General features: G+C 40.7%; 2 protein-coding genes across 4 annotated transcripts; both read right to left on the bottom strand.

The window, feature by feature from the left end:
* Nucleotides 1–381: 381 nt before the first annotated feature.
* pgm2l1 (phosphoglucomutase 2-like 1) lies at nucleotides 382–16,035 on the bottom strand. 2 transcript variants are annotated; one of them, XM_042414165.1, is made up of 15 exons: nucleotides 15,980–16,035; nucleotides 15,512–15,689; nucleotides 10,336–10,503; nucleotides 9,731–9,837; nucleotides 8,776–8,860; nucleotides 8,568–8,651; nucleotides 7,945–8,141; nucleotides 6,639–6,828; nucleotides 6,447–6,544; nucleotides 5,845–6,025; nucleotides 5,637–5,730; nucleotides 5,259–5,388; nucleotides 4,679–4,868; nucleotides 4,469–4,602; nucleotides 382–2,792 (listed from the first exon to the last, which is right to left on the bottom strand). In XM_042414165.1, the coding sequence occupies exons 2-15, from the start codon at nucleotides 15,620–15,622 to the stop codon at nucleotides 2,690–2,692; spliced, it is 1,872 nt and encodes a 623-aa protein (XP_042270099.1). In that variant the 5' UTR covers nucleotides 15,623–15,689; nucleotides 15,980–16,035; the 3' UTR covers nucleotides 382–2,689. The 2 variants fall into 2 exon arrangements, with proteins under 2 accessions (XP_042270099.1, XP_042270098.1); XM_042414164.1 differs by lacking the exon at nucleotides 15,980–16,035 and having other exon boundaries at nucleotides 15,512–15,965.
* A 996-nt stretch (nucleotides 16,036–17,031) lies between these two features.
* On the bottom strand, nucleotides 17,032–20,815 carry lipt2 (lipoyl(octanoyl) transferase 2). Of its 2 annotated transcripts, none has more exons than XM_042414188.1 (4): nucleotides 20,714–20,815; nucleotides 18,743–19,121; nucleotides 18,513–18,639; nucleotides 17,032–17,891 (listed from the first exon to the last, which is right to left on the bottom strand). In XM_042414188.1, the coding sequence occupies exons 2-4, from the start codon at nucleotides 19,049–19,051 to the stop codon at nucleotides 17,662–17,664; spliced, it is 666 nt and encodes a 221-aa protein (XP_042270122.1). In that variant the 5' UTR covers nucleotides 19,052–19,121; nucleotides 20,714–20,815; the 3' UTR covers nucleotides 17,032–17,661. The 2 variants fall into 2 exon arrangements, with proteins under 2 accessions (XP_042270122.1, XP_042270123.1); XM_042414189.1 differs by having other exon boundaries at nucleotides 18,743–19,094; nucleotides 20,711–20,797.
* Nucleotides 20,816–22,065: the final 1,250 nt, after the last annotated feature.

Here is a 22,065-nt window from a genome sequence, read left to right as displayed (position 1 = left end):
ACTTCAGTCGTCCAGCGGCGCCGAGACGCCGCCTGCGACCGTCTGGAGGACGGCAGACGGATTATTAGCCTGATAATAATTCTGTGGATTAAACTTTTTAATAAATCTAAAAGTTATTTTTCTTTCTTTTCTCAACAATAAAATGAGAATCGGATCATATTCAAGAATAAAGTTGAATTCTTTCAAGAAAAAAGTCGCAATATTCCTTTACAGGAAAAATAAAACATCATTTTACTAATAAAAGTTATATTTTGAGAATAAAGTTGTAATATTAAAAGACATTAACTGTCAAACATGTTGAAGTTATTTAACCTCTTTGTTGTTTTTCCTGCTCATTTTCAGCAGATTTTCCAACTTTTTAATAGCAAACGATGAAACATGTTTTAAAACTTTAAGGTTTTTTTATTGGTGGATCATCAGAGAACATCAACAACCGTCTTTTATTTTTAACATCTGACTGAAACACAAACTGATCTCTGAGCTGCACAGAGCTCTCACTCTGTCCTCCGTCCCGACAACCAAACTGAGAAACAAGAGATTTAACAGCTTGTGTATGAAAATAACCGACCGCACATAAACACATCATGAACATCATCACCTCCACACGAGCTCTCACATAAATATCTTCTATCCTTCTGAGTATAAAAATAAATAACATCAACAGCGTGTGAAGGTAAACATTCAGCTGAACATCAAGAACACAAAAAAAAAAAGCGCTGAGCTGATTTATGTACGGAAGCTCATTCATGACAAAACTACTGATATAGCACAAGAAAGAGCTGTCTCAGGTCTGCTGCTAATAATTATATTCATTACTGATCAATTGATCATTTAATCTATTACATGTCAGAAATCACAAACAAACTGTGCATCAGTCCAAAAGATATTAAAACATAAAACTGAGAAAAGTAGGAAATCTGAGACATCTGAAAAACTGACTCCAGAGATTTTTTGGTCTTTTTGCTTTAAAAAAAAAAACATTAATGTTTAATGAATTATCAAAATTGTCAATTCATTTTCTTTTCATCTGTGAGTCAATCAGCTAATAGTTGAAGCTCAAATAAGATTAATGAGCTAAAAATTCTGCTTCACCAACAAAAAGCCAAAGAATGACTTTAACTACAACTCCCAGAGAGCACTGCTGCCAGAACCAGCCAATCAGAGAGGAGAACCAGCCATTCAGAGAAGAGAACCAGCCAATCAGAGAAGAGAACCAGCCAATCAGAGAAGAGAACCAGCCAATCAGAGAAGAAAACCAGCCAATCAGAGAAGAGAACCAGCCAATCAGAGACTCTTGTTGGATTCTGGATCAATTTTCAGCGCTTCCTGTTGGTTTCTGCTTCTTTGGTCTTCAGTTTTATTTATTAATAATGTTTTATTGTTGTATCTCTTAACATTGAGCTGAAGTTTAATGTGTACTCTTAAGGTAAAAGAATATTTCTCAGCATATGTTTTTTCATGTTTTAATGCATATTTTTGATACTTTAGTTTGATTATTTCTTTGGCACGTTGGTGAGAAGTGACTTTCTTTCTCTGTACTTTATATATGACTGTTTGTGCAGAAAGAAACGTTGACTTTTGCTTTAGTGTGAATCAAGAAAAACAATGAAGCAAATTTCAAACTCGCCTCCGAAAAAACAAAACAGGACTTTGGTTGAAAAACTAAACTTTGTTGAAAGTTTCACAGCAACTTTTGTGAACTTTGACACATGAATTGACCAATAAGGAGCCGTCTTTACTGAGCTGATCTTACAGAGGAAGCCATCGTAGCTTATTAGCTACATTGCTAACATCCAGTTTTATTGAAGCTCCTCTGTCAAATACATCTTCTGACTGTCAGAGCGCTTCAGTAACTTTCTGTTGAAATGAAATAGTGACCACAATGTCTGGAGGAAGTAACCTCCTGCTAGCCGTTAGCTCATCAGCTACAGCAGCTCACCAACTAGCCACTAGCTAGCAGTCGACAAACTTCCTGTTTCAGCTGGATGAGTAAATGTCACTTTGTGGCTTGTTGCTGCCACAAAAAACCTGTTTGTCATTATAATAACATTCTTTTTTAAAATCTTCTTATAATAAGAATAATATTAATAATAATAAATATTTTTTTCTCGTTATATGAAGAAACACAAAATCAACATATTGTTTAAATAACAACACACCAACTTTCTAATTCTAAAGAAAATGTTGATTTTGTGTAATAATTATATTCATAATAATGAACATATCTTCATATTTCTTAACAAGATCAGAAAGAAAGTCAGCTGTTTGTAAAGTTTGACGGGTAACGTATTGTCGTGTTGTCGTGTTGTTGTGTTGGCAGCAACGCGCTGCCGTACAGAATCATTATTATTGATTATTCTCAATTTGTTTTGTGCTCTCAGTAGTTTTGTAGTTAACGAGCTTCCATATAATACTGATTTATCTGACGCCTTTAAAACACTGAAAACAAATATTTGGCTCATTTCTATGAAAATACACTTTAATAACTGGACTCCATTACCCATCATGCTCTGTGCTGCGTGATGATTAATAATCAGGAAGTTCACAGACGTGCTGGATATTGATTATATCTGTTGATTTCTAACATTGAACGTCCGTCTGCGCTTTCAGAGTCTGAACTGATGAACCAAATACAACAGGATGTGACATCACCGACATGAAACAGCCACAGGTATGAGGGGGGGCGGGGCTAGACACGGCGCCGGATCAGGTTGTTCTTCTCGGGCTCCAGGAACTCGTCCACCAGAGCGGCGGTCACCTTCCTGAGCTCCGCCTCCAGACTGGACACCTCACTGCAACACAGACAGAGCGATGATGTCACTGAGGCCACGCCCACACCGCCACACCTTGTTCACACACGATGACAGGTGCGAGTCGTTGAATGACGTGTCAACACTAGCTTGACGTCACCAGACCGACTCGCACATGCGGATCAGTCTGGAACCGACGACCAATCAGAGCAACGAAAGACGTGGCGCTGAGCGACGATTAGATCCACGGCTGTGGCTGGCCGATCCAGGCCCGACGCTTCTGCCACAGCAAATAAAACATGAGCTGATGCGTCAGGTTATATCAGCAGTTTATACATATTTATATTAAAACATGTTTAATTAATTAGGAACAAAACAAAAAGATGATTCACAGACGTAAAAACAGCAACGTCAGTATGTGTTTGTTTGTTTTATCATAACGAGCTCTTTGGTTTAGAGAAAAACAATATTTTCTTAAAGATTTACTCACATTATCAACCAAATATCAAACATTAAATGTGCAGTTTGGTCACATGTAAAGGACGAGTTCACAGTTTTAAACCAGCAGTCTTCTTGCTGTAATCATTAGAAGATCCCTTCATAATGACCTTACAATGGAAGTGATGGAGGACAAAATCCACAGTCTGAAGCTAATATGAAGCTTCAGCGTCCAAATGAGTCAAATCAAGTAGATATCTTTCAACGTTACAGTCTTTTTAGTGCCAAAGTTCCTCTTTTTGTTACTATACTTCCACCTGCAGCTCAACAGGGAAACACTGTCCGAGGAAACACAAAGAGGGAATTTGATGCTAAAAAGACTGTAAATGTGTCAGATATCCACTTGATATGACTAACTCAGACTGATGAAGCTGAATAGAAGCTTCACACAGACTTTTAAATGACTGTGTGGACACACTGTGGATTTTATCCTCCATCACTTCCATTGAAAGCACATTTGAAGGATCTTTTAATATCCAGTATGAACAGGAGGAATGATTACAGACACCTGACTGCTGGTTTAACACACTGGGAACACTGGGAACACTGGGAACTCATCCTTTAAGTGTTCAGATTAAACAAATCAGAAAAATGTTCACTGTTGATGTTTTTAAACATTTGAAACACGATGACACTCTGATTCAGACTTTACTTTGTTTAGAAACTAAAGATGAAACTTAAACTCACTTCAGTTCAGAACAAACACAACAAATCATCTCGTCAGAGGAATCGAGTCACTCCGGGCAAATTATAAAGGAAACAGAAAGTTTTATGAAAGTGTAGTTTTAGATTTATACAACTTCATCAGCTGCTGTTGAAGAGTTAATGACTTTTAGTGCCAAAGTTCCTCTTTTTGTTACTATATGACGAGAACCTGCTGCTGAGTCTCACAGCGTTGATGTTCGGATTGAGAAGACGAACACATCGACGTTTGCAGATACAGAAGTAAAAACGTCTCTACGCTCCAGCTGCAACCGTTAGTTGATTAGTTGCCAAATATTAAATTAATCGCCAACTAATTTTGATAATTGATTAATTGTTTTGGCTCATTTTTTAAGAACAAAAGTCCAAATATTCTGATTCCAGCTTCTTAATGTGTATTTCTGACATTTTATGGACCAAACAACTAATTGATTAATTGAGGAACTAATCATCAGATTGATTGATAATGAGAATCGTCGTTATTTGGTTAGTTGGACGGAGGGTTGCAGTCAGCTGACCTTTTTCCCGGCGCGGCGCAGAACTCGGTGTAATATTTGATTTTGGGTTCGGTGCCGCTCGTCCTCAGCGTGGCCACGACTCCGTTCTGCAGCGTGAAGGTGATCATCTGACTGCTCCTCGCCACGGGAAGAACCTGCACAGGAAAAACACGGTCAGATTACAGCCGAAAAATACTTCGATTAAGGACGACGTCCGCGCTCTCGTCTTACGGATCTGAGGTCGGGCTTGCTGCTGTCGTATCCCGTGGTGACGTCTCTGACGTGGACGATCCGGACGCCGCCGCACGTCTTCGGGTACGAACCCTCGCCGTCAAAGTTTCTGATGCGACTGAAGATTTTGTGGATGGTGGGCGCGTCGTTACAGATGACGTACGAGGTTTTAGAAACATGATAACCGTACCTGCAGACAGGAAGTGAGCAGAGAGACAACAGGACGAGTTACATTAACAGTATATTTAAAACAGCTATGTTTCACTTATATTATATTTTATCCTTTTATTGTAAATTTCTACGTTATGTTATTTTGTTTTACTTCACTATTAGTAGAGTTCAGAGACTGTAGAGTCAATAACAAGGCTGAAGATCAGCATCCTTCTGACAGATTCCCTCAACGTGTTTGTGTGTTAGCGTTAACGCTAACCAGCTCGTTATTGACTAAATGTTCTGACTGAAGCAGAAATAAAAGTTAGAATCAATTGGAGATGATTATTTTTCTGAGAAGATGAAAGTTTGACTGATTTGTTCCCAGCGAACATCAGTTCACTAGGGAGCGACTTGTTTTCGGGCTCACGTCTGGTAGATGTTGTGCAGCTGTTGGTTCAGACTCAGATTCTTGTTGTGGAGGTAAGAAGCCATCTCGGCCACGACCACCGCCGAGCTCACGCCGTCTTTGTCGGGAACCAAACTGCCGCACAGGAACCCTGCAGAGAAACACGCCGATGAACACGCGTCACAACAACCCTTATAAATATATTTATATATTCTCAACGTTGCACTGAGAGCAGCTACAAACCGGAGTTCAACTCCTTCTATAAACGTCACCAATAAACCTGCTTCTGATTGAATCGACATGCTGAGTCAGCGGAAACAGCGCCGATACGTCACAAAGTCAAAAGTTTGCAGATGATTCAGGAATTTATCTTAAAATAAAATACAGTAAAAGATTCACCGATCGACTCCTCGAAGGAAAATATGACCGTGTTTCCTGTTTTGGCGAGTTCGTGCATTCTGTTCCCGATCCATTTAAACCCAGGAAGAGTTTCCTGTTGAAGACAGAGACAGGAAACCATCATCCTCCTCCTCATCCATACTGCTCTTTAACAGACAGAGGCGATCACAGTTTACCGTTTCATCAGACCAACAACTCGTCGTCTCACCTCGAAGTGGAAACCCTCGGTGCGAGCGAAGGCCTGCAGGATCTTTGAGGACACTGTGGTGGCCAACATGTAGACGCTCTGAGTCTCCGCAGGATCCGGATGAGACTCCTTCCAGTTGAAGAACATCCACCAACCCAGCAGAGCCGCCAGCTCGTTACCTGTGAACACCTTCCAGCCGCACCTGAACACAAACACGGGTCAACACGGGTCAACACGGGTCAACACGGATCAACACGGGTCAACACGGATCAACAGAGGTCAACAGAGGTCAACAAGGGTCAACACGGGTCAACAGAGGTCAACAAGGGTCAACACGGGTCAACAGAGGTCAACACGGGTCAACACGGGACAACGCGGGTCAACAGAGGTCAACGCGGGTCAACAGAGGTCAACGCGGGTCAACAGAGGTCAACAAGGGTGAACACAGGTCAACACGGGTCAACATGGGTCAACACGGATCAACAAAGGTCAACACGGGTCAACACGGGTCAACAAAGGTCAACACGGGTCAACACGGGTCAACACGGGTCAACAGAGGTCAACAGAGGTCAACACGGGTCAACAGTGTGTCTGTTGAACGTGAACTCTGAGTAAACTCTTACCCGTCAGACTTCTCGGCTACAGCCAAACGATCAGCGTCGGGATCTGTCGCCAGGACGACGGGCGCGTTCTCCCGCTCTGCCAGAAGAAGAGAAAGCTCCTGGACAGCAGAAGAAGAAAAGAGTTATTGGTTATTAAGACAGAAACTGTGAACTTAAAGAGAGCAGAAGAAGAACAGATGATCAGTGTCTCACCAGGACCGACTCCCCCTCCTCAGGGTTCGGGAGGTGGACCGAGGAGAAGTTCGGGTCCGGGTCTTTCTGCTCGGGGACGGGGATCGGCGGAGTGAAGCCGAACGTCTGGAAGGCCTGCTGGACGAAGGTGTGTCCGACACCGTGGAAGGACGAGTGGACGAACTTCAACGGACATCTGCTGTTCAGATCCCTGAGAGACACGAGAGCAGAGTTTAAGACTTTAATATGAACATATTCATATATCTACAGCACTGTATGTCTAAATGTGACCTAAAACATGATCACATTTCCACTCAAGTCCTAAAACTAGATAAAGAGACATCAGTCAAACAAATGAAAACTTTACACTTGTTCATTTATTTATGGAGGAAAATGATCCGATGTTACATATCTGTGTGAACCTCTAAGATTATCAAGTCATTTGAAGATGGAAATTAGAGTCGAGTGATTCAATCAATGGGATGACGATCCAGTGTGAGTCCGGGAGACCCTGCCTTATTTAAAGAAGAGAAATCTGGATCAGCTGTGTTAGCAGCAGCTGTTAGCCGAGCTGCTGCTAACGTTTGTCCAGTTTATTTCTCTGATAACTTTAGATCCAGACGTTCGGCAGGTTTCTCCCGGGAGCCGAATTATCCGCAGAGGTCTCCTCCTCTCCAAAAACAAACGTACACGCAGATTAAAATCGTTAAAATATTAATTAAAGCTGTTTTACCTAAAAAAATCAATATTTCTCCGACGATGTTTGGTGACCACCGGACTTCCTGGAGGGGCTGTTAGCCGAGCTGCTGCTAACGTTTGTCCAGTTTATTTCTCTGATAACTTAAGATCCAGACGTCCAACGACTAAAATCCTTCTTCCGGCTAAAAGATATAGTTAAAAACCACCTAAATTTATCATGAAAATGTGTCTTAAAACTGAATAAAAGTCCATTTATAACAGTTTGTGTGGAACAACCACAACGCCGATGTATTATCTTGTATGTGTGTAAGTTACTCTTTGGTAGACGCCATTGTAGCGGACAAACACAGCGCCGCCGTATGCATCTGGTGCGTGTTTACTCTTTGGTAGAGGAGGTATGACGCCATCGACAGGCGACCAAATGAAATACACAACATATATAACACAGCTTTAACAGCATAATATAAGTTTATATTTAAGTTGTCATGACAACAAACTGTAGGTCCCACAACATTAGGCTATTTAATATGCTATTAACTCATTAATTAATTTATTTGGCAGAGGGAGGTGACTCCTCCTCCTCCTACCTGTGGAAGCAGAGGGAGGTGACTCCTCCTCCTCCTCCTACCTGTGGAAGCAGAGGGAGGTGAGCTCCTCCATGTAGCAGCTGTTGATCTGGGTCAGGGGGTCGGTCCTCAGGGAGCAGCTCTCCACCAGCTCCTCCTCCCAGCAGGAGGTGCTCCAGGGCTCCAGCTGCCCGTCGATGCTCCGCAGGATCTCCTTGTCGTGAGGTGAGGAGATCTGGGCGCCGTTACACCAGTACACCTGCAGGGGGGGCAGATTCAACTCTACGTGGTACCAAAAAGGTCTTAAAAAGTCTAAAACTGGGAACTTCATGTCTTTTAACTTCTGCTAAAGTTCTAATTTCTGTTCATTTGTTTCATGTCTGTTAGTTTTACAGTCGGTCTGTAAACATGCAAATAATCCTGCTCAGTTTTCTGCTACTTCAACACTTGATACCTGAACCTGGACGTGGATAAAGTTTCTAAAAGTGCTGCTGAAGCCTTTCAGGTGTTTCTCTGTTTAAATGTCTCAGTTGTTGTCAAGCTGCGTCACATTTATCAGTCTGTGGATCTGAATCTTCACTCAGTGTTAAACTGAAATAAACTGATTGAGCTTCAAGTGGAGAGTAAAGCAGCAGCTCTAGAAAACTATCTGCAGTCATAAAGATTAAATAATAATTAATCTGACCTTGTATCCGTTGTCTTCTTTGGGGTTGTGTGAGGCGGTGATCATCACTCCGGCCGCCGCTCCGAGCTTCTTCACAGCGTACGGCTGGAAAACAACAACAACAACAACAACAACAGAGCCTCAAAGTAAGAGTGACGCTTCCTGTTTTAACCAGCTGGACCCCCCCCCCCCCCCCGCAACAGGAAGTGATGCATTACTGTTTTCTCACCACGTACGGCGTGGGGACGAACGCGGAGAAGAGATGAACGGGAACGTCTCTGCTGAGCATCACGGCGGCCGTCAGCCTCGCCAAACTGAAACACACACGAAGAATCCTCCATGACAACCTTATCATTATCATTACTACTATAATAATAGTAGGGACTGAGCCCAAAAGGCAGAGAACTGCTGTAAAACAGTCGTCAGGGAGGTGAATAAACTCAGGATATATATGATTTATAAACTTCTCTTAAATCTTTATTTTTGTCACAGTATAACAGGAAACAGGAAGTGAGATTCTGCCTCCCTGAGGAGCCTGTTGTGACTGTTTCTACGTCCCGGCTGTGTCCTCTCAGTCTGGACACGGTCAGGTCGGGTTCTCCGCCAGCATGGACTCTCTGTTTAGGCTCAAATACTAGCAGCAGCTGGTGGCACTGAAGGGCTTTGTACTGGGAGGACTGGGGGTCGGAGGTGTCTGTGGACTCTCAGTATGTTTCTGCACAGTTCTGCATGCAGGACTTCCAGCGGCTGTTCTCCCCATGTTGGGAGGTCTTGGCTGGTAAGTGGACTCCACACTTCACTACCATATAACATCATCGGCTCTGTTACTGAACGTTGAGCCAGGTCCTAACTGGAAGCTCAGTCAGTATTTTTCTTTTCATGGTGTAGAAAGCTCTTCTTGCCTTCAGCTCATTCACAGACAAAACGTCCAGTGGAGCTGATATTAAAGCCTAAATATGTAGAATGTTTTATTGGCTCCGTTTCTATATTTCCTGATGTGAATGTATTGTTCTGGAAAGTCAATATTTTGGTCTTGTTCATATTTCTAGTCAGGGCCCATGTCTCTGTCTGTCTGTCTCTCTCTCTCTCTCTCTCTCTCTCTCTCATACATGATAATAAATGTCGGTGACGTTCTTACGTCGTGTCCAGATATCGTCACCATGGCGACAGACGCAGGAACTCACCGCTCGCTGCTGCAGCCGCTCTCCTCCTGTCCTCTGGTGTCGAAACCAACCACCACCCCTCTGCTGCTGAAGTCTGGGAAATACCTGCACAGGTAACTGAACAAACCCTGCACACACACACACACACACACACACACACACACACACACACACACACACACACACAGAGTCATGTTGTTGTAGAGAAAGACGCACTCGGCCAAGTGGAAACCAGAACCAGTAAAGACTGGTTCTGGTGTCTGAAGGTCCCAGTCCGAGTCACGTCGCCTGTAATTTCAGCAGTTTTGGTTTAACTGTGTCATCCACCCTCCTGTGACCCTGGTAACCATGGAGACGCTGATAAACCCTCTATCAGAACATCACAGACAGCTGGAGTCTCAAGGAGACGATATCTCAATGTCTGGTTAAGAATTGACCCCATGTGACCTCTGAAGATGGAAAACTCCATCACAGGCGTCATCATGTGACTCGTTGATCCACAGACAGTTAATCAGCACATGTTTTAATAATCAGCTTCTCACATATATTTGTGAAAAGTGACACAAACAGTGAGGAGAGTAACGATCAGTGTCAGTCAGAGGTCATGTGACGTTAACAGAACTGACCTGTGTGGACTGGATGACGGTGAGGTCGTTGATGCGGTTGAATCCGGCTCCCATCGGCGCCCTCAGTCCGGCGGTACCGAAGCTCATCCTGCTGCAGAGTCTGGACCTCAGCTCCTCCCACCGACCCGCCGCCACCAGAGACTCCACCTGAGCCCGGGTCCAGCGGTTCTGCAGCACAGACCACATCAGACCACATCAGACCACATCAGACCCCGTCAGGGACCAAATATAGAAGAACACCAGACTGACTTGTCTTTTGTTTTGTTTTATATTTTGACAGGCGTCAGAGATGTGCAGCAGTCTCGCGCCGTAGCCATGGTAACCATGGTGAAGCGAAATATGACCCAAAGTATTTAAAATGAGGATTTTCATCATCTGAGGATAAAAAGGGACAGAAACCCCAGTGAGTGATGTAGAGTGAAGCAACTCAGAGAATGAAACAGGGCCATTACTCAAATTTTATTTTCAATTAGGATTTCGGCTTCAGCATCGAGCCGCGGTTTGTTATTCAGGTTAAAGTGGGAAGCAGCAGCGGGTCTGTCGGGACGTAACGGTCCGCTGAGGAGCTGCTGGGTTCGGCTGCACAGATAGGAAACCCGTCGGCTGACAGGAGGTACCACTCTGTCTGAAAAACCTTTTTCTTCTTCTTCTTGGTTTATAACGGCGGTTGTCAACCAGCGTATCAGGTGCATCACCGCCACCTTCTGCTCCGGATGAGGACCAGAGATTAACACACATGAATCCTTCTGTCTGATAAATTATTATACATCGTCTTTATTGATCATTAGTACGATCTATGACTGCAGGTGTAATAATCTCCTCAGCCACATATCTGCAATCAGCAGAAAGTAATCGTGTTAAATAACGGTGATCTTTAACTAAAATAATTGTGATTATGATTTTTGTCATAATATCTCATTTTGTGGTTTTATTTATTTTGAGCAGTTTTGATATTTATGATAGTGAACATGCAGTTCACTGTGTACATGTTAATATATGTTTTTATGTTTTCAAAGGATATTTTTGAAAAATACATTTGCTTGGTTTGAATAAAAGCTGGTTGTGATTTATTGACTGTAGAATGATATGGATCCCAGAGTGAGAAGCATCATCATCATCATCATCATCATCATCATCATCATCATCCAGAGTCAGAGGCTGTTTCAGACTGATGCAGATATTAATATTTGGTTTTCTAACAGCAGGATGTTTGAGTCTCTGCACGACTTCAACTTCCTGTCATCTATCAGCAGATATCGATATATCTGCAATGAGCTGATATCAGCCGATATATATTGATCAGAGTCTAGTTAAAGTCAGACAGCGACGTCCAACGTCCCCGGTGCAGCGTTATATTTATATCATGAAACATTTCTTTCTCTTTATTTTCATGTCGTTTTGATCTCGTCTTCAGATCTCTTTCTGTGAACTTTGTTTCCTTATTTTAAATCCATATAAAGTATAAATTCATCTCATTTTAACGTCTAACTCATGAAGAAGACTAACAGGAAGTCTGAAAGCGTTCATCTGATCTACTTCACACCTGGCAGCTGGACTGTTGGGGAGACGAGGAAGAGCAACGTCAATATCAATATAATAATAAAAATATCTCATAAACAACGTTGATTTGCTTCTTCTTCTGTCCTTTAGTCAACGAGCAGAAATACAGACGGCGCCACATCGTGGTCGGAGGTGGAACTACGTCCGTCGTGATGAGAACCAACTCTTCTCCTCTTCCTCACCTGCATGATGAAGATGTCTTCACTTCATCGACTTCAGCTCAAAACTGTCGTCTCCAGAGATTCTGTGTGTGTGAGGCGTTTAGGGAGCATCGGTAAATTGTAGCATCTACGCGTTATTATGGATCACATTGCTTCTCTTAGACCCGCCCTTCTCTGCCTCTGATTGGCTGACCCTGATATTTTAACAGCTCCCCAAAAACTGAAGTCAAAACATCTGGATCGCCCCCCGGTGGCTGGTCATAAGCCCCGCCCCCTCCATGTTAGCGGATGGGAAATGAAACAAACTAAAATATCAAAATAAACGTCAAATTAATTTTTCCCAAAGATGGTTTCTGTCACTTTAAGTCTGATCAGTTTGTTTTTATTTAGTTATTTGATGATATAAAAAGGGGGTGTGACATCATGATTGACAGCTGTGACAGGATGAGGGGGCGTGTCCTGTGGGCCGTCATCCCGCCGCCCGACTCTACTACACAGACTTGTGGCTCCAAATGATGTCACACAAGCAAGATGGCCGCTCCCAGAAATGAGATATTTTTGGCTTCACTTTTACACAGCGGCAGGAAGTGGAGACACGTCGGCCATCTTTATATAACAGTCAATGAACCCGAGCAACAAAAACAACAAGTACCAGCCAATGAGAGGCAGAGGAGGGCGGGTCTTAGTCATCAATAATAAGGTAGTGTCTGTGAGGTGTTCAGGAAACATCGGTAAATTGTAGCGTCTACTGATAGCCTGCCTGTGAGGCGTTTAAGGCCCAAATATACAAAAGAAACAAACAGTATATTAAAATAAAAATAATCTGAAGCATAATGAATTATACTGAACTTACAATAAAAAATTAAATGCTGTATTATGTTTGTGGTGTAAAATAAACACTTATTGATCAAAGTACAGCGATTTGATACCCAGATATCTGTGATCAGTCTGAGTGATCCCACAGAGTCAAATGTTTGGTTTTAAAATACTAAATGTTATAAACATGATGTTTGTGTGTCAGACTGACAGAAGTGACTCGTTATTCTTCAGTATTTAGACGTGAAAACATGTTAGTTTGATTACAGGTTGAGATTAAACTGTGAATGCTTTTCCAGGCTGCTGACATTTACAGCGGAGGTCATCGGCATTCATGGCAGCCGTGACCTTTAAAACACACACACACACACACACACACTGAGCTGTGTGTGTGTGTGTGTGTGTGTGTGTGTGTGTGTGTCACAGCTTCATACTAACACATTAATAACACGCTACATGTGAAAACCTTCTGCTTCATGTTCTCACGTCTAAAAGCTGCAACTAACAATTATTCTTATTATCAATTAATCTGCTGATCAGTTTATGAATGAATCCATTCATTCATCATTTATAAAATGATCGTCATCGTTCTCAGAGTCAAAACAACCAGAAACTATTATTCAACGATCAAAACAGTAGCTGATTGATTTTCGATCAATCAGCTAATAATGAATGAATTGATTGGAGATGAAGATGATGTCATCATTTACTTCTGGAGGCGTTTTCATCTCCAGTGATGAAGATGTTTAATGAAACATCACTAATCACAAACAAACCTTTATATTAAATACTATAAACAACTAATAATCAATACGTTGATCAATGGCGCAAACAAACAAACCCTGTTGGTTAAATTCTCCTCGTTAGAAACTGTAACATCTGAAGACTTGAAACATGACGAAGAAAGAAAAGAATCATTGAAGATAAAAATAAAAACAGCTTGAAATCACCAGATAATAAACATGAAAATGTGTCTGACAGTTGTTTGTTATTGTGACTCATCAGGAAACTGTTGTAACTATTAAAGTTGAAGTTCTGACTCAGCGTTTCATAACTCATGACTCATCACATCAGTCTCAACTTTCCTTTTCTTGGCAGAAACAGTCGTGTGGAGAAGAAGCCGGATCAGCTGCTGCTCCGTGTTTCTCATAACGAAGCAGATCAATCGTCTCCATCACCGTCAATACTCTGATTGATCTCACTGTTCACACGCAGCAGATTAAAACTACAACAACGTTCTCGCCTCCAGAGATCAATCGATCAGTTTCATCAGGAGAAAGAAAAGAAGTGTTTGAACGTCAGAGACGCTGAGCTGCAACTGTCTACAAACCCGACCTCATTTTAACAAATCATCATATTTACAGCAGTTTAATTCCTCTTTAACTAATAATAATCATAATAAAAATAATAATATAATAACCTGCTTCTTCCTGCATTTACAACAACTTTAAATGTAGGATTAAAGCTGCTGCATGTTTATTATTATTTTTCTTCTTTGATGAATTTTATTTTTAGATTATATTATTTTATTGTACATTAATAACCTGAATATAAACAGTTAATAAATGTTTATAACTGTAATGTAGTTAGAGGCAGATATAAGTTGTTATAATATATAAATATCATTTACAGGATGTTATTAACCATTTATGAGCTCTTTATATGCTGATTATAGATTTTATTTTTTAAATATGTGTTTGTTGAGACGTCTTTAAAAGCTTTTTCACTTCTTTAATTCATTGTTTTTTTCCTCATTTGTGCAAATAAACTAAAAAACAAAACTAAATATGTTCGTTTTTTTTCATTTGATGCTGAATGTAAAAGAATATAAATGAATCAGGTTTGAATCAGATCAATGTACATGTTTGTTATTGATATAAAGTCTGATACTGTTCATATCAGCATCATTACACAGGAGTACCACTACGTGTAACGTGCGTGTGCGTGTGTGTGTGCGTGCGTGCGTGCGTGTGGAATAAAAGCAGCTGCGTCATGTCCACCTTTAATCGCCTCATCATCCCCCAAAACTGATTGATCTCCATCAGACATCAGACATCAGACACACCTGCCTGCAGGTCCGCACTGCGGGCACTACACACACACACAGACACGCGCGCGCGCACACACGCGCGCGCCGCTACGTCGTCGCTCAGAACTTCCATTCAGAACTTCGCGATTTTAGATTTTGAATATCGATACGATTAATTACCAAATGAAACAGGACTTGAAGCCGTAATTGTTGAAGTTGGTTCTGGTGTTTAATTCGGCATAAAGAATTTTAACCCAGCAGCTCTTGTTTAAATTAAACTTTATATATTTTATAGCTGCCAGCGTCTCTTTTTAAGCGCCTTCAACGTAGCAGCGAGCTTCGCAAACAGCTCACAAAGTTTAAATTTAAAGAAATAAAGTGCTGCTTTTGTAAGTAATTTGTACGCAGAATTTACAACACGACCGTTATTATCTATAAAACGCAAATCTTCAACCCGTTTCTACTGCACGTGAGTGTCTAAATGTAATATCTCATTAAACGCCAGATTTTTCAGGGAAGTTTGGTTCGATGTTACTACACACAGTCAGCACGTACATCAGCACCGAGGAGGCTGTAGATCCTCCAAAACACCGGCCGGACAGACACTCACCTTGTCCCAGGTTAACCACTGCTGCACCGCCTTGTCCAGCTGCGGGTCGCCGGTGCTCGGGCACCTCAGGTTGGCGTTCAGGTCCCCGTTAACTCCGTTATCGTCTCCCATGCTGGCTGACAGGGATCCCGGCTAGCTAACAGTCCTGGAGCAGGGCCAGCTCACAGCCAGCGGGCTCCTGGGTGAAGTGAGGCGGTTAGCTCAGCTGTTAGCTCAGCGGTTAGCTGCCCCATCTGCTGTTTGTTATGGCCGCTGAACTTTAACTTTCACCGAGCTAATAGGAGCTAATAAAAGCTAACGGAAGCTACACGCTTAAAGTTACTCTACAGCGCAGCCGGCAGCCGGCTAGCTGTTAGCATGCTAACCGAGAGTCTTCCTCAGTAAATATTCGTCTTAAAGCTTAACATGACAGATAAATTATAACCAGAAATCAATAAATTATAACCAGGAAAGTTTATAAACACTTACGTCACTCCTGCAGAGTCACACACACAGAGCTTCCGGTCTCTTTTAAAAATAAAAGGCTCTGTTTGGAGATAATGAAGAATAATCAATGAATAATCAATAACTTTTATGTATTAACACTGCTTTCACTACAACGTCACCTTTAAAATGTTTATTATCAATAAAAAAATATGCGCCTGTCTAAAAAAAAAAAAAATGACCTGCTTAAATATCAGGAGTAGAGCCGTCACTTCCGGTGCAGTGTTGTCTGAGTGACGTCAGCTTCACTTCCTCCCGGTGATAGATAATCAATAATCAGGTTAATTTAATAATAAGAAACAGAAGTCATCCACTCTGTCTTTGATCAGCTCATTAAACACACTGATCATGTAAATATTGATCAGTGATCACATGCAGCAGTAGGTGACGTCAGATAGTGAGGTCAGCGCATCAGGTTGTTATAGTTGCCCTCTGAGGGGAGTATTATGGGATGTGGACTCTGTCAGCTGTCACATGGGAACTTGTGGAGTCATTTCATCCAAATATTACTTTTTATTCTTGAAAACTGTCATATTTTTTACTTCTATTTCTTCAAAATATTACTTTTCTGAAAAAATATGACACTTTGATTTTTTTCTTTAAAATATTTTTTCTTGAAATATAATTTTTTTTTAAAATATTAAACTTTTTTCTTCGTCTTTTCTTTCTTGAAAAATTACTACTTCATTCTCAAAATGTAAGTTTTATTTTTAAATTACGTAATCATTCTTCAAAAACTTATTATGACTTATTTCTTCTAAATCTATATTTTTTCAAGATTTCATCTTTATATCTATGATTGTATATAATATATATATATATATATATATAATATATATATATAACATATATCAGATCTTCCTCTGAGATGTTTGTGGAGTTTTTAGGACTCAGCTGTTCCTGGAGGATTGTTTGTTTGTTTACATGTGCAGATTATATGCAGTTAAAAGTGTTTTTATTATGTGAAAATAAATCTTTTATAAATATAAAATTGTATTTTTGAATGTGAAAACAAATGAATGAGAAACTCATTTAAATAAGATCCAACACTTTATTAACTGAAATATCTCGTATCACATAAATAACAAACTAGAGATCATCAATCATCATCAATCAATCATGTTTTATTCTCTGAATAGAAAGTCTTTATGTATTTATTTGTTTGTTTGTTTGTTTTGTGATAAACTGAATGTTCATCATATATTATTAAAACGTGTCTGAAGATGTTTTATAGCTGGATGCTGATGAGATTGTCTCCATAGCAACCAGATACAGATGATGATGTCACAGTTTTATCCCATTAATGCTGTAATTAATTCGTTCTGTATTTTAATGAACTTGAAGGTTAAAAAATAACAGAAAACATCAACAAGTTATTTGTTCATTTAAATTTAAATGATGTTTGTTATTAAAGGAGAAAATTCAGCTTTAATGAAGCAAAATCATTAAAACTTTATTCTGTTTTGTTTTTTTATTTTCTCAGTACTTTTATTTGCTAGATTTTGTTCCATTGAGCTGATTTTAAAGTTTGTTGACACATAAAGTTTATTATTAATTAACATATCAGGCTCCGCCTCACAGTCGCCTCGTTATTAAGACAATAAAACACAAAGTTCACTTCATGAAAGCAGCTCAGTGAAAGAGCTCGTCAGCTGATGAGATGAGCGTCATGTGATTGGTTCAGCGTGGGTCAGCTGACAGTTGAAGGTGTGCGTGAAGGCGTCCAGCAGGTGAGGGACGGCGTCCTCCACGCTGACGTCTCTCTGCAGCTCGGCGCTCAGCGACGTCACGCCTTTATCCTCGATGCCGCACGGCACGATGTGCGTGAACCACGACAGGTCGGTGTTACAGTTCAACGCCACGCCGTGAGACGTGACGTAGCGACCGCAGTGGATCCCTGCAAAACAACAACAACAACAACAACAACAACAACAACGTTTATGTTTGTCTTCATCTTCCAAACTCTGCAGATCATTCACACAAATTAAACAAACTTAAAAGAGTCAAAACATTTAAAAGGCTGTTTGTGGAGTCAAATGGAAACAAACAAACAAACAAACAAACAAACAAACAGTTGTTGTTGTTAGTTGTTTTTTATCGTTTAGTTTTCCAGAATCTCTTTTTCAAAAACCCCTAAAATGTTTTGTATTATTGTAGAAAGAATGACTAAAACTATTTATCAATTATCAAAATGTTGCTAATTAATTTCTCTCGATCAGCTGATCAATGAATCAGCTGATCAATGAATCAGCTGATTGTTGAACAGGATATAAACTACGACTGAACCTGGAAACATTCATATTAATATAAAGATCATAAAAACCTTCAGTTCAGGTTAAAGAAAACATTCAAGTTTCTTCTTCGTCCGACGAGCAGGATGTGACATCACAACCAGTTTGGAGCCAATCAGGACTCAGTATTTAGAGATTCTGGATTTTTAATGAAGGATTTTAACTGATTAATAATTTGTGTCTGAAACGGTTTCACATCAGAAAGATGAGCGTTGTAGTTTTCGTACCGATGGCGCAGATCTTATTGTCTCCGACCCAAACGCCGGTGTGAGGAGACGTCGACGCTTCGATGCCGAACCTGCCGCAGACGGAGATGATCGTCTTCTCCAGCTCGCCAACGTACCAACGAACACTCTGAGAGAACAGAGAACATCAGCAGCAGGATCACAGCTGTGGGCGGAGCTACAAGTGAAGCCCCGCCTCCCAGCATGCGGCGAGGGAACAAAGCGGTTCAGACCTTCTTGAAGGAGCCCAGGTTCAGGACCGGGTAGCAGACCAGCTGACCCGGGCCGTGGAAGGTGATGAGTCCTCCCCGGTTGGTGCGGTGGACCTCGGCGCCCAGCCGGCTCAAGCGGTCCAGCAGGGGGGCGGGGTACGGTCTGTGGCGGATCCCCGTGGTGTAGACCGGCGGGTGCTGACACAGCAGCAGGGCGTGAGCCGGACCGGACCGGTGCCGGTTCACGTAGACCTGCTGCAGCCGCACGGCCTCCTGGTACGAGACCAGGCCCAGACGGACCACCTCCACCACTGGCCGGCCGCCCTGCATCCAGGACCTGGACTGGAACCGGGACCAGGACCGGGACCGGGACCGAGACCAGGACCGGGACCGGGACAAGCTGTCAGTCAGAGCAGAGACGTTAACGACCGTCAACTGTTACTATTTTCTTTATTAATCAATTCATTGATTCGTCGTCTCTACGGAGGATTTAAAACGCCAAATAAAAACAAATCAAAGAAATAATGTAAACAAACAAACATGTTGTTGTTGTGTTTGTTGTTTTCTCACTGACATCATTAAAACTAAAACATGCTGAAAGGAAACTTGACTTTAATACCCTTTAATTGTTTTTCATTGTGAATTTTTCTTTGTTTTCTTTGCTGTGATTTGATCTTAATGTGGAAAATTAATTTCACAACGAAAAACAATTAATTCAGACAAAAAATAATTATTTTCCTCTGAACATGTTTTTGTCTTTTAAGTGTAAAACCGTCAATACACAACAATGTGTAATGTTTATTACATTATTCCTTTGAATTGTTTTTATTTAGACATTTTTAATCTTCCGTATATTTCAGATGTTTGTTTATGTGTCTAAAATTAAAAGATGTTCAGTTTACAGTCAAATATTCTCATGTGAGGAGCTCAATTTAGTGAATTTGGGGATTTTTTGATTAAAATATGTGATTAATTTTCTGTCGATGGTTGATGATCTTTGACTCGTCTTTCAACTCTGCAGCTTTGTTGTTGCTTTTTCTAAACTGTAAACAAACTAGATTTTATTCAGACGTTTGTGAGTAAAAGTGAAGAACTTTTACTTTTATCTTTAACAAAATACATCGTTCATTCAGCAGAATATATATATATATATATATCTTTACAAACTGAAAGGTGGTTATGGGATAGTTATGGAATGGTTATGGAATAGTTATAGAATGGTTATGGAGAAGTTATGGAATGGTTATGGAATGGTTATGGAGTAGTTATGGGATGGTTATGGGATAGTTATGGAATAGTTATGGGATAGTTATGGAATAGTTATGGAATGGTTATAGACTGGTTATGGAGAAGTTATGGAATGGTTATGGAATAGTTATGGGATGGTTATGGAATGGTTATGGAGAAGTTATGGAATGGTTATGGAATGTTATGGAATAGTTATGGAATAGTTATGGGATAGTTATGGAATAGTTATGGGATGATTATGGGATAGTTATGGAATGTTATGGGATAGTTATGGAATAGTTATGGGATAGTTATGGAATAGTTATGGAATAGTTATGGGATGATTATGGGATAGTTATGGAATGTTATGGGATAGTTATGGAATAGTTATGGGATAGTTATGGGATAGTTATGGAATAGTTATGGCTCATTACAAGTGCAACCACAGATAACTCCGCTGCTTTGAATGTTTATGATATATAAGTATATATAAGTGGATCTATGATGAACATTTGATATGAAGTTAAATTAAATGTGTGAGAGGATCAATATACAATCAGTTTTCTGTCCATAATGTTCGTACACACGTGTCAGACTTTAGATTCTCCTGTCGACTTTGTTTTTATAGATCACAACTTTAGCGCGGGAAGCGCCGCGCGTCTCTTTCAAGCCCCGTTTTGTGCGCACGCAACGGTTATAACTGAGACCTCTGATCACTAATAATCACATGATCACTAATAATCAATGATGTTTACAGTTTCAAACCTGAGTAGTTTCTGTGTGTGCCGCTCAGCTGCTCTCACCGGCCGCCATCGCTGTCACTCTTCTTCTTCGACCGGAAAAAGTGTTTCTTCTTCCGGTTTGTGCAGCCGACCGGAAGATAAAACCTTTCACAATAAAACTTCAATTCGTTTATTTTATCCACAAGACTCTTATTTATTTATTTATTTATAATTTTATATCAATTTTAAAGATTTTCAAAACGTATTCATGTCTTAATTTAATTAAATTTTCTCTGTATTTCCATGAAGTTGTAATATTTCAGTTATGTACTCAGTGGCAATTAACTAACAATACCTTCTGTGTCTGTTGAACTTCAATATACAGTAAATAAACTTCATAAAAATCTTTGGTTCATATTCATAATATATGATATACAAATATCCACATAAAACTTGTGATATTGTAGATATTATAACATTTTTAAACTATATTAAATGAGAAGTTTAAAGCTTTCAATAGTTTTTTTTTATTTGTTCTTTGTTTACACACATCATGGTGAGAAGTCACTGAACAAATCATTATAGAAATTGTTTATGGTTAATTGTTTGCAAGCTCAGATCTAAAAACATAGCAGATAGCAGTGGGTTGGTAAGTGTTTCTGAAACTTTGTTTTGAGTTTTGATTCAGATTTAGCCCGTTGTCAGTCTTTCTTCGGGCAGAGCAGTTCCTGGTTTCACTCTCTGAGTCTCAGTAAGTGGGTCAGCTGACGCAGGTCGCACCCTCTGTTGTTGCTTTGTTCTGGAAGTCTGAAAGGGGCGGGTCCAGCCGCAGTACTTCTTGATACTTAAACACACAGGCTGCGCTGTAGTGTCAGTCCTTATTGTGTTAAGACTGAATTAGATAAAGACCTTTGAGTCTACCTGTGTGAGTCCACTGAGCAAAGACACTGACTGGTTTTTCCTTTTCTACTGTTTACTCTCATAGCCTGCCTCACTCACCATGTGCTACAAAGACATCCGTGTCATCCAAGGCTTGCAAAAAAATCGCATCTGTTGTAGACAACGCAACCCTGAGAACCTCTATTTACTCAGAAAAATCTCCACTACTCACTCCTCCTTCACTCCCGGCCTATGGAATTGCCAATTGACTGTTAATAAAACAGAATTTTTCCAGGCACTTGAATGTTCCTCACTCCTGGTCAATGAGGCTACAGATACACTCTGCTCCTCACTAGCCTCCTCTCTTAACCATCTCTGCCCTCTAACATCCAAACCTGCTCGCATCATCCCCCCAGTCCACGGCTCACTGAAGTCATCAGAGAGCAAAGGATGGAGCTCAGAGCAGCAGAGAGAAAATGGCGTAAATCCAGAGAATCCACTGACCTCAGTGACTAT

This window comes from Thunnus maccoyii, chromosome 6, assembly GCF_910596095.1.
Source record: "Thunnus maccoyii chromosome 6, fThuMac1.1, whole genome shotgun sequence".
Taxonomy (NCBI): domain Eukaryota; kingdom Metazoa; phylum Chordata; class Actinopteri; order Scombriformes; family Scombridae; genus Thunnus; species Thunnus maccoyii.
The sequence above is the reverse complement of the archived record's forward strand: the minus strand, read 5'-3'. Positions and strand labels throughout refer to the sequence as shown.

Coding starts and splice junctions, on each gene's coding strand:
- pgm2l1 (XM_042414165.1), bottom strand. CDS start 15,622: ATGGGAGACGATAACGGAGTTAACGGGGACCTGAACGCCAACCTGAGG. Junction 8,652..8,775: donor TCGTCCCCACGCCGTACGTG/GTGAGAAAACAG, acceptor GTTGTTTTCCAG/CCGTACGCTGTGAAGAAGCT. Junction 4,869..5,258: donor CTGCACAACATCTACCAGAC/GTGAGCCCGAAA, acceptor TCCTGTCTGCAG/GTACGGTTATCATGTTTCTA.
- lipt2 (XM_042414188.1), bottom strand. CDS start 19,051: ATGCAGGGCGGCCGGCCAGTGGTGGAGGTGGTCCGTCTGGGCCTGGTC. Junction 18,640..18,742: donor ACCTGGGCTCCTTCAAGAAG/GTCTGAACCGCT, acceptor CTGTTCTCTCAG/AGTGTTCGTTGGTACGTTGG. Junction 17,892..18,512: donor CAATAAGATCTGCGCCATCG/GTACGAAAACTA, acceptor GTTGTTTTGCAG/GGATCCACTGCGGTCGCTAC.